Source organism: Pelodiscus sinensis, chromosome 3, assembly GCF_049634645.1.
Source record: "Pelodiscus sinensis isolate JC-2024 chromosome 3, ASM4963464v1, whole genome shotgun sequence".
In the NCBI taxonomy this organism is placed as follows: domain Eukaryota; kingdom Metazoa; phylum Chordata; order Testudines; family Trionychidae; genus Pelodiscus; species Pelodiscus sinensis.
In genome coordinates, this window is record NC_134713.1 from 158,795,162 (window position 1) to 158,807,740 (window position 12,579).

General features: G+C 44.6%; 1 protein-coding gene across 3 annotated transcripts in view; it reads left to right on the top strand.

The window, feature by feature from the left end:
- Positions 1-12,579, top strand: part of GALNT14 (polypeptide N-acetylgalactosaminyltransferase 14) — a 206,386-nt gene that overhangs the window by 143,244 nt on the left and 50,563 nt on the right. For all 3 annotated transcript variants that reach the window (XM_075925330.1, XM_006118082.4, XM_075925331.1), the window contains 2 exons: positions 3,227-3,294; positions 10,247-10,312. In XM_075925330.1, the coding sequence (XP_075781445.1) occupies positions 3,227-3,294; positions 10,247-10,312 (134 nt within the window). The remainder of the gene's footprint in view (positions 1-3,226; positions 3,295-10,246; positions 10,313-12,579) is intronic.

Consider the following 12,579-nt stretch of genomic DNA (forward strand, 5'->3'; position numbering starts at 1 on the left):
AGATCTCTCTGATTTCAATGAGAGTTGAAGATTCTCAGTACCCACAGGACAAGGACAGGTGGGGTAAGGCATCACTTCCACCTAGGAGGGGGTTGACTTACTCTGAACTCACTTGAACATTGTGGGTTTGAATGTTAGCCCTGAATGGGTATCAGGTGGGAGAGACTGCAGCAATGGAAGAGAAGGAGAGGCAATGTGTAATAAACAGACAAGATGAGAGCAGAAAAGATAGGGGAAAAGAGTAAAGGCATTGTAGAGAGGGTGAGATAAAGAAGTGGTGTGTGAGAAGGAGATTCTAATTACCTGATTTTTATCTCTTTGTCAATTTCATCAGACACGAACAAAAGGACAGAAAAATATTTCCATCAATAATTGAAATCTACATATAAGTGAAGGAAGAAAATGCTGCTTGAGAACCTTATTATTGTTTGATTTAAGAATGTCTACTTTGTATATGTTGACGTGCTCTTGAAGACTTGTCTTTCATATAACTTGTTTATAATGCCTGAACATTTTGAATCTCAATTTCTATTGCTGTTAAATAATTATTATCTAAGGAATCTATGCCCTCTAATTTCCTGCAACTGTGAAAATCTAAATTGATAAATAAAAAATGCTTAAAACTCATAATTTTACATAACTGAACATTTAAATCAATAAAAATCTAAAAAGATGCTTAGGGATAAACATTCATTTTATCCCCTTAAAATAAAAAAAAAAACAATTCTGCCAAGCCTACTGTGACATGCTGTATCTGAAATCAGCACTCTGGAACTCATATTGGCCCTATCATATAATTATGATACATTTCATACAAAACATGCCATGTAAAATAGCATAGGAAAGTGACTTGGAAACCATTGTTCTGTCGAAAATATATATCATTAGTGTGTATGTAGCTATTGGATTTTGCTCGATGATTATTGAAATTAGGGCTATTGATTAATTGTAGTTAACTCATGTCATTAACTCAAAAAATGAATAGTGATTAGTCGCATTGTTAAACAATAGAATACCAATTGAAATTATTAAATATTGTGGATGTTTTCTCACATTTTCAGGTCTTTAACTCAATCAATTTTTGTTTTTTGGAAAATAAAATGAAAAATGTGTGCGCTTCCTTTAAATCATTGCTCTGGGGTGGGGCTGGGGATGAGGTGTGCAGAATGAAGGCTGGCCCAGGGCTAGAGGATATCTCCAGCCCTCTCTCACCACAACAGGTTGGGGCCTGTCTCTGGCTACTGCACCTCCAGTAGGCACAGCTGGGGAAGGGAGTGCATATGCCCCAGCTGAGGCAGGCCCAGGTTCATCTGCACTTTGTGTTCCTCGGCAAAAGTGAAGAATGGAGCAAACTGTGCTCTTTCCCCTCGCTTCCTGACACAGGAGAAAAGCCAGCAATGTTCCCATATGCATTAGGTGGGGGGAGGTGAGAATCACGTCCCCCACCAGCCGCCCTAATGGGCTGGGGCAGTCCCAGGAGTCCTTTTCACCTGCCTGGTGAGTCTGTCTCTTTTCCACATGGTTTTAGGAGAAGCACTCCCATTCCAGGCACATCCCATTATCCTGGCACGGCCAAGTCCTTACCTTGCTTTAAGTTAGGATAAGAAGAAGCTGCATACTGAATTTGGTGGTCCTAGCTCTTACTGTGTAGGAGTTCTTGAACAGACAGACGGATGGACAGAGAAACTCTCAAATATATAGTAACTAGAAGACTTACTCAGCATTGTCTGGGTCTGGGGCCAGGCCAGGGCAGTGGGGGCCACGTGGTTCATCTGTGGGCTTCTCCCCAAGGCTGGCCCAGAATGGACAGAAGGCCACATAGACCATTCACCAGCTCCTCCCTGGGGCTAGCCCAGAGCAGGGGGCTAAGGGCTGCACAGCCTGTTTGGTGGCTGTTACCTGGGGGGGCAACCTGAGTGGTGGGGGCTATGTGCCGTGGTGGCCTGGGAGCAGCCTGGGATGGCGGGGGCTACATGGCAACCAATAGCTGCTCCCTGGGGCAGGCTAGGGTGGTGAAGGCCATGCTGCAGGCCGCCGGTTGCTCCCCGGGACTGGGACACTTGCTTGCCCCCCCTTTGGTCATTTGTGAGTATAACTGTCCCCCATGCTTGTGGGCATTTGTGAATATAACTCTCCCACTCTCACTTCTCTCCCCTTCCATTTGATGCAAAACAATTGCAGTCCACACACGTCTCATTGTCCTGGCACAACCAGAGCCTGATGTTGCTTTAAGTTATGATAAGAGGCAGTCGCACTCCAAATTTGGTGATCCTAGCTCTTACCATTTAGGAGGAGTTCTCGAAGAAATGGACACACAGGCAGACAGACGCACAAACTTTCCAAAATATATAGTAAATTATAATGGTTTTTCTTAATTATTTTCACTAGAATCTGGTTTGACTATACCTTGACCAAGAAAGTTGGACTGTGACCAAAAATAACTGACTTACCCCTGCTTTATACCAAAAACCAATCCATCAGTAGCCAACTTCCCTTCAAAAAAATCAAGCTTTCCTCCTTTCACATAGGCAGAGTTTAAAATAGTATAACTCCATTGACTTCACTGATTTATACTACTGTAAGCCAGGAGAAAATTAGACCCTGCATTTCTAATGACAGAAAATGTAGCTGGTATAATTAAGAAGAGATTGTAGCTTTCATCCCCATTTAACAATAACTACACTCCTGGAGGGGCGTTTAAACTATCACCTCCAGCTTCTTTCTTTTATTAAACAGGCAGGATTCAAACCTACTGTTATCCTCTCTGCAGCCTTTGAAACACAATCTGCTCACAATAAAAACAGGACTTTTCCTCCCATGCCTGTGAGGCTTGAAAAGATGGGTTTTCCATGGGACATTTTGTTTTGTGTCGGTCCCCTTGTCAGTAACCCAGCGGTAGTTCTAGAGGAGGGGAAGGGATCTGAAGAGCATGTGAAACTTAGCTTCCAATGTGCATGTTGAGGTTCATGGCAAATCTCTTCCAGGCTTTGCAGGGCTGGGGCAGAGGAGAATAGGGGCTCTCCTCTCTTTAGAATAATTAGATGCGACTTCAGGTACTGACTTCCAGTATGTTGCTTCACTGTCCACTGTCTACCTCTGACCTTGATACCTGACCTTGATATTGGTCGATCAATCGATCTATCAGTCCCCCTGCCCTTTCCCCATCTCCTAACTCATTTATCTGCTCAGGGACTATCACTGATTTTTGTTTCTCTTCATTCCCCAGTGTTTTAAATCGCACCCCTGTGCACCTGGTGCATGAAATCATATTGGTGGATGACTTCAGCGATGATCGTAAGTGACTCTCCGTATCTTAACCACCAAGAGACAGATTGTATGCAAGGGGGCTGCGCTGGGTTGGGCTGACAGACAAAGCTCTGCAGGGATGAGGCATACACAGCCCTTTTTTGGGTGGTGGCAGTACATGGGAGATGTAATACCTTTCCCAGAGAACCCCCTTTGCAATGAGCCAGGGAATCAAGGGCTTGGGGCTGTGCATGGAACTAGAGACAGAATCTTTAAGCTGGAAAATCTTTTTATATCTCCTTTGCCTGTTTATTCTGTTTGTTTAATTTTTGTTCTTTAACTCAGGATAGACAATCCAACCAGGGTGGTCAGCTTCATTTTCTGTTTATAGTCAATTTCACTTTCTGATTTCCATTCACTAAAGAGACCTTGTCTGGTTGAAAATCTGGCTAAAATTTAGGCTGTGTACTAGGAAGTTCTAAGAAAACTCAAGGACAAGTAGAACCATGTCCACAAGTTACTTTTGGCTTTAAAAAGTTCCAGTGCAAATAGGTTTTGCAATTCTATGAATAGTCGGGTGCACTGATTATTTTAAAATATTTTTTTCAATTTTTAAAATGGGAAATTCATCATAACAGACCCTTTCCTCTAAGAACATAAGAACATAAGAACGGCTGTACTGGTTCAGACCAAAGGTCCGTCTAGCCCAGTATCCTGTCTGCCGACAGTGGCCAGCACCAGGTGCCCCAGAGAGGGTGGACCGAAGACAATGATCAAGCGATTTGTCTCCTGCCATCTCTCTCCAGCCTCTGACAAACAGAGGCCAAGGATACCATTTTATCCCCTGGCTAATAGCCTTTTATGAACCTAACCTCCTTGAAATTATCTAGCTTCTCTTTAAACGCTGTTATAGTCCTAGCCTTCACAGCCTCCTCTGGCAAGGAGTTCCACAGGTTGAATACACGCTGTGTGAAGAAGAACTGTGTGGTAGTTTTCAGAGAACTGTCCATGATAACTCCAAGATCTCTTTCCTGATTTGTTGTAGCCAAATTAGCCCCCATCATTCTGTACGTATAATTGGGGTTATTTTTCCCGATGTGCATTACTTTACACTTATCCACATTAAATTTCATTTGCCATTTTGTTGCCCAATCACTCAGTTTGGTGAGATCTTCTTGGAGCCCCTCACAGTCTGCTTCTGTCTTGACTATCCTAAACAGTTTTGTATCATCTGCAAACTTTACTACCTCACTGCTTACCCCTTTCTCCAGATCATTTATGAATAAGTTGAAAAGGATCGGTCCCAGGACTGACCCTTGGGGGACACCACTAGTTACCCCTCTCCAATCTGAAAATTTACCATTTATTCCTACCCTTTCTTTCCTGTCTTTTAACCAGTTCTCAATCCAAGAAAGGACCTTCCCCCTTATCCCATGGCCATGTAATTTACACAAGAGCCTTTGGTGAGGGACCTTGTCAAAGGCTTTCTGAAAATCCAAGTATACTGTATCTACTGGATCCCCCTTATCCTCATGTTTGTTAACCCCTTCAAAGAACTCTAAGGGTATGTCTACACTACAGCACTAATTCGAACTAACTTAGTTCGAATTAATTAATTCAAACTAAGCTAATTAGAATTAGCGCATCTAGACTTAAAAACTAGTTCGAATTAGCATTTTGCTAATTCGAACTAGCATGTCCACACTGAGTGGACCCTGAACCGAAGTTAAGGCTGGCCGGAAGCAGTGCTGGCAGGGCATCAGTTTAGGACTTAGAGTGTGGAGCTGCTGTCTCAGGCTAGCCGAGGGCTGTGCTTAAAGGGACCCAACCTCCACCCCGGACAGACAGTTCTCAGGGGTTCCCCGCTTGCAAAGCAGTCCTGGCTTGGAGTGCCCTGAGTGCCTACACTTGGCACATCACAGCACTCAGCCATCAGCCCGGCTGCACTTGCCGCAGGCTGCCATCCGGGGAGGGGAGTCAATCGGGGGGCTGCAGGAGAGCTTCCACCCCGAGGAGCCCGCAGAGCCAGCCCAGTCCTCCCCATCGGGGGCTCATACCCCATTCCTCCCTCACCTCCTTCCACTTACCCCTCCCTAGCCCCCCTTCCTGATGTACAAAATAAAGGACACGTGTGGTCAAAAATAGAAACTCTCTTTATTGAAGAAAACTCGGGGAGACTGGGAAAAGGAGGTGGGAGAGGGGAAGAGAGAGGGTGGGAGAGGAGAGGGTAACTAAAATGATCAGGGATTTGGAACAGGTCCCATATGAAGAGAGGCTAAAGAGAAGGGGTCTTTTCAGCTTAGAAAAGAGGAGTCTGAGGGGGGATAGGATAGAGGTTTATAAAAGCACGAGTGGTGTGGAGAGGGTGCATAAAGAAAAGTTCTTCATTAGTTCCCATAATAGAAGGACTAAAGGACACCAAATGAAGTGAATGGGTAGCAGGCTTCAAACTAATAACAGAAAGTTCTTCTTCACAAAGCAAATAGTCAACCTGTGGAACTCCTTGCTGCAGGAGGCTGTGAAGGCTAAAACCAGAACAGAGTTTAAAGAGAAGTTAGATAAAGTCATGGAGGTTGGGTCCATGGAGTGCTATTAGCTAGGGGGTAGAAATGGTGTCCCTGGCCTCTGTTTGTGGAAGGCTGGAGATGGATGGCATGAGACAAATGTCTTGGTCATTGTCTTCGGTCCATCCCCTCCAGGGTACCTAGTGTTGGCCGCTGTCGACAGACAGGCTACTGGGCTAGATGGACCTTTGGTCTGACCCAGTACGGCCATTCTAAGCTCAGGGCTCAGGGTCGGGGGTCTCAGTGGACCACCTTGATTTTCATGCCAACCTGCTCTTGGGTGGCCAGGATGGCAGCTATCCTGCCCTAGACGGCCACTTTCCTGTACCTAGTGCGGAGGTCGTGGATGAGGTCCACGATGTCTGCACTAGACCAGGCGGGCGCCTGCCTCTCGCAGACCTGGGCAGGCTCCCGGGAGCCGCCAGCCTGGTCCCGGGAAGAGGCGGAGGGCTGGGTGGCAGCGGGTGGCTGGCTCAAGCCGTGCCAGGTGCAGGGTCTGCTGGCTGGGTGCTGGCAGGCTTGCACCTGGCACGGGCACCGTAGCCAGACCGTGCCCCTTTAAGGGCTCCGGGGCCGGGAGGGGGGCAGAAGAGTTTCCCTGGTGGTGCCCAGAGTGGCCACCAGGGAAAGCTGGGGAGGGCTAGCCTCCCACTAGTTCGAATTAAGTGGCTACACAGCCCTTAATTCGAACTAGTTAATTCGAACTAGACTTAGTCCTCGTGGAATGAGGTTTTCCTAGTTCGAATTAAGCGCACCGCTAGTTCGAATTAAGTTCGAACTAGCGGTTGTCATGTGTAGCGTCTGTTAGTTCGAATAAACTTTGTAGTGTAGACATACCCTAATAGATTAGTAAGACAGGATTTCCCTTTACAGAAACCATGTTGACTTCTGTCCAACAAATTATGTTCTTCTACATGCTTCACAATTTTATTCTTTACTATTGTTTCGACTAATTTGCCTGGTACTGAAGTTAGACTTACCGGTCTGTTATTGCCAGGATCGCCTCTAGAGTCCTTTTTAAATATTGGTGTCACGTTGGCTACCTTCCAGTCATTAGGTACAGAAGCCAATTTAAAGGATAGGTTACAAACCACAGATAATAGCTCAGCAATTTTCCATTTGAGTTCTTTTAGAACCCTTGGATGAATGCCATCCGGTCCCGGAGATTTGTTAACATTAAGTTTTTCTATTTGTTCCAAAACCTCCTCTAATGACTCTTCAATCCGGGATAGTTCCTCAGAATCATCACCCACAAAGGACGGTGCAGATTCGGGAATCTCCCCAACGTCCTCAGCTGTGAAGACTGAAGCAAAGAAATCATTTAATTTATCTGCAATGGCTTTATCGTCCTTGATTGCTCCTTTTATAGCTTGATCATCTAGGGGTCCCACAGGTTTTTTAGCAGGCTTCCTGCTTCTAATGTACTTAAAAAACATTTTGTTATTTCTTTTTGAGTTTTTGGGTAGCTGTTCCTCAAAATCTTATTTTGCTTTTCTTTTTACATTTTTACACTTAATTTAACAGTGTTTATGTTCCTTTCTATTTATCTCACTAGGATTTGACTTCCACTTCTTAAAAGATACCTTTTTGTCCCTCACTGCTTCTTTTACATGGTGGTTAAGCTACGGTGACTCTTTTTTCTTGCTATGTTTTTTAATTTGGGGTATACATTTAAGTTGGGCCTCTATTATGGTGTCTTTTAAAAGTTTCCATGCAGCTTTCAGGGATTTGGCTCTAGTCACTGTGCCTTTTAATTTCCGTTTAACTAACCTCCTCATTTTTGTGTAAATTCCCTTTTTGAAATTAAATGCCAGGGGGCTGGACTGCTGAGGTGTTCTTTCCACCACAGGAATGTTGAATGTTATTATATTATGGTCATTATTCCTAAGCGGTCCTGTAACGGTTATTTCCTGGACCTGATCCTGCACTCCACTCAGGACTAAATCGAGAATTGACTCTCCCCTTGTGGGTTCCTGCACCAGCTGCTCCAAGAAGCAGTCATTTAAGCCATTGAGAAATTTTATCTCCACTTCTCTTCCTGAGGTGACATGTATCCAGTCAATATGGGGGTAATTAAAATCCCCCATTATTATAGAGTTCTCTATTTTGGTAGCCTCTCTAATCTCCCTCAGCATTTCAATGTCAGCATCGCTGTCCTGGTCAGGTGGTCGGTAATATATCCCTGCTGCTAATTTCTTATTATTGGAGCATGGAATTACTATCCATAGCAATTCTATGAAACATGTTGATTCACTTAATATTTTTATTTCATTTGATTCTACATTATCTTTCACATACAGTGTCACTCCGCCACCCACCCGGACTGCTTTATCCTTTCTATATATTTTATATTCCCGTATGATTATGAAAAATTTGGTTTTGGAGAATCAGCATTTTCTTACCCAAAACTCTTTCACAGAAAAATTCCCATCCAGATTTAGTTTGCAACCTGTATGTTGCAGCTCTGCATGGATGCATGGAACTCTAAAAGTCACTCTGTAAAATCAGAAGTAAAAATTGACTGGCCTGTTTTCATTTTCCATGCACAAAAAGTATGTACATAGCTTGTATTGTACAAAATCAGTACAGGTTTGTGAGAGTCTGTCAGTTTTAAATAATCTAAAGTGCGGCTAGGAAGGAAATTTTGTTTTTTAAAAAAAGTTTTGAACCTGCTAGTTCACATTTTGCTTTATGCAAAGGGTAGGGCTGCAACAGAGAGGATCTGTTTTAATTGAAACAAACAAATAATTTCTGTTTACAGTAGGCTAGATTCTGATCTCACACCGGTTTTAAACTGGTAGTGTTCTATTCTGCTACATCTGAATCTCGGTTATGCTGCTAGAAGTCCAGAACACTTTTTGACTTAAATTGTACTCAAGAGGAGACTCTCACTTCAAAGGAGTAACTCTTAATTTTCACTGGAGTAAGGGAGACTGGAATCATATCCGTTTGTGGACCATTCGTAGCATAGTAAGTTAACTTCAGCTGTGTCATAAATGGTGCTGTAAATTACAAATGAGACCTGATTCTCCCTCCATTATATCAGTTTTACACAGTGTAACTCTATAGAAAGCAGTGGAACAGATCTCAGATGGCGTAAGCAGGCATAGTTCCATTGACATCATTGGAAATACACCGATTGATCGCAGACAAGGATGAGGGCCAATAATGTCACAATGGTGTGACTGACAGAGAATCATGATTGTAGCTTGTGAATGAACAAGAAAACAGGTTTAATTGATACTCTGGATGCTCATTATATCACTTAAACTTGCACTCCATGGGGTTGCAAGGTGTAGCAGGAAAAGCAATTAAAAGGAGGGTGTAAAACACACTTTTACCCTTTTCCCAACCAATTTGCTCTCTGCCTGCGAACACTCAAAGGCTATAAATAGGGCTGAGTGAAGTGCACATTAAGCACACAGTGTCTGATTCTGATTTCACACAGGCATACGAGCCTGATCCAAAGTCAACGGAAGTTACTGGAAAGATGTCTGTTGAATTCAGTGAGTTTTGTATCAGATTATTTATCAAGAACCATGACACAGAAATCAGAGGATTACAGTGATGTGAAACTGAGGAACAATCTAGGCCCAGAGCTTTTCTCTCTGCAGGGAAGAGATGAGAATAAGTGTGATGTTTGAGGCATAGAACCAATAAATGATAATTATTTGGCTAAAAAATATAAGGCACTTACCTTCCTAAAGAAGAAAGTTGTTGGGCTAGATCTTCGTCGGCATCAGGGCATCACATGGAGAAAGATGGGAAGAGGAAGCAAAAGGTGGCTGTAAGCCACTATAGTGCTCTTCTTAGTCCTTAGAGTATCAGAGGTCAGTTTTATGCCTCCATACCTTAGAGCAACCTCAGGGCTGCTCTAAATAGCATCCCTCTGCAACAGCCTCAAAGGAACCACACCTGGGATTGCCAGAGTGCATTAGTGCTTCATCCTTTCCTGTCACCTTGACCACCAAAAGGCTTTCTTGCCTCACAGAGGAATAAAGAGACAAGCTGGAGGAGGTAATATCTTTTATCAGACCAGTTTCTGTTGGTGGGAGAGACAAGCTGTTGAGCTACTCCAAGGTCTTCTTCTGGTTCATTCATATGGCTGGTTATCTAGGTTTACGTTAGTGTAAATGGAATCAGAATCCAACCTAAGCCCTGATCCGCCTCACCCTCAGCCATTGTAAATCCATGTAATGCCATTGAAAATAAATGGAGTTACACTGATTTACACCAACAAGGTACCTGGCCCATTAATCTTAGCAGCGTCATTCTTGATTTACACTGGTGTGAGACCAAAACCAAGCTCAGTTTCTAGCTGAGGTGCCATCTGTCAAAAAATAGCCCTGCCAGCCCTCTTAGTGACCCTGTGAGGCCACATCTCATGTGAAAGTTGTAGCCTCAACACTGATGTGCCTCTGTTTGTGTTTCCAAAGCTGATGACTGCCATTTACTGGGCAAGTTACCCAAGGTGAAATGCTTGCGCAACAGACAACGAGAAGGTAAGATCCCATTTGTCAAGATGCAAGTGGATGGTGAGAAAAAGGGAAGTTCACAGAAGAGGGAAAGGGATGGATGTCCAAATGCATTGGCAGGAGTGGCTGTACTGGGGTTAGGTGATCACTGGAGAGGTCTGATGTTTTTATGCAAATATCAGCAACATTTGGCTGATGGGGTAAGAGCACTGATAAAAGGAGATGTTTGAAAGGATCAGGAATTGAAATGAATTCCACACATATACCCAGCACACACATACGCGCGCACACACACACACACACACACACACACACTCAAAAAGATTGGCCCTATTAAGCTATCCAATGAGGCTCAGCTGCAGCTTATTAGCCAGAAAATTAGAACAGGCAAAACAAAGCCCGGGGACTTCTTTTTAAAACTGTTTGTTCTAATGAAACAGGCAAGATCAGCTCCTGCTGCCTCCTTGGGAATTTTATAAAAATGTAAATTAATTATATTTTAAAGATTAAGATGATCTGTAAGGAGGATGAACGTATGCCCTCGGGGAGCTATTGTTGGTGACCTCTGGATACACTTTTCCACCCAGCCCCAAAATCTGAATGGCTGTTTTCTAATGCTGTTTGCAGTATTAAAGAAAAAAAACCAAACAAATATCAAAAAAAGGTTTTAGCAGCAAGCCAAAGGCATGAGTGATAGGAATTTTGTGGTGTGTGGGGGGGGGGGGCGGGAGGGGGATAGAGAGGATGAGGAGCAAAGCGGGTTTATCTGAATATTCTCCCGCTGGGATGGATTTGCTCTGTTAGGCTGGTGTCAATCTGAGCTAGCCCCACTGTCGTCAAAAGGAGTTCTCTGCCTGGACTCATGTAAGTGAGATTGCTGTCTTATCCTCTTTCTCTAGCTCTATCTGCATTTCTGTCTGTCTCTCTTCCAGCCACACTGTGACACCCCACCACATGCGCTCCCCCCCCCCCATACACACACGCTCCTCGATGGCATCAGAGGTCCTTGATCCCATGGAAACATGGCGGTTCTGCTCCAGATGTTAGCGTGTAAGGAGTCAGGAATTTGGGAACACAGCCCAGAGGGGTCACATCCCCTTGTACACCACAGAGTTATACTCCATCGAGGCTCTTTGCCCCCTGCCTGTAAGCAGTTGGGGCAGGGGTGTGGTGGAGATGGTAGGCCCCAAATCAGAAGACAGAACCTGCAGTTGTCATAGAAGTTGCAGAATGCTGTCTAAGGTGAGTCTCCAGTCCACAAGGCTATCCCAGCAAACTCTATAGTCCCTCGCATTGCCCAGGTGCCCCACCCTGTCTCTCGCTCTTGCTCTAACTCTTGGGGGTGTCTCAGTCCCTTTCCTCCTGGTTATTGCAACATAAGGATCAAGGGGTTCCTTCTGCCTGTGCCTGAGATGCTGCTTCTTGCCTTTGCCTTTCATCTCTTCCCCAGCATCCATCAATTCCTTGTTGTCTCCCCTCACTCCACCAGCCCTACCACTTTTCCAGCACTGCCTCCATTCTTGTGTCTCCACTTAGCCCTCTCAGCTACACTTGGTCAAGAGACAGGTCCTTTCAGTTGTGGAGGGTCTTTACATTTAGTTAATGCTGCTGCTAGTGAAGGCTGCATGTATGCTGAAGGAATGAGCGGGGAGGAGCCATTTCCCTGTAGTACAGATGGTAGATACCACATACACAGAGATACTGGAGCGAGGCAGCTAATGGAAGGAGGGTTTCATGTCCTTCTTCAGAGATCAAACATTAACCAAACAATCCAGCCCTAAATCTGTGTGAGCAGTGCCCCATGGATTGCTGCATCACAGTTAGATACATTCGCTCGCTCTCTTTCTCACATGCACAAATATCCACCTCCTGTATCTGCTAACACCCAGGTGGGTTAAATGTGTTATAAGGACACAGCAGGCTTGCCCGTTGGGAGCAGTGCCTGAGATTTCCCCCTCCTTGATAGAAGATATATTGCTGCTCAGCTGTCTCAGCCACTGATCTTCGATGCCACAGAGACAAGACATCAGCAGGTCCGGTAGATGAGCCCAGTAGCAGGAAGTCAGAATGAATTTTAGGGATTAGAGAGCGAGAGATGCTCGAATTGCTCTCCATCCTCATCCCCATGGACTTCAGTGGGGACTTTGTTGGTGGAACCAGTGAATGGACAGGACAGAACCAGAGACTTATTAAGGAGAGGTGTGGGGGAGGATGGGTAGAGAGTGGTGGGGCGGTAGAATAGTTGTTCAAATTCCCCTCTCCGTTCTCACTGCTGTTACAGTCACATTCCAAGC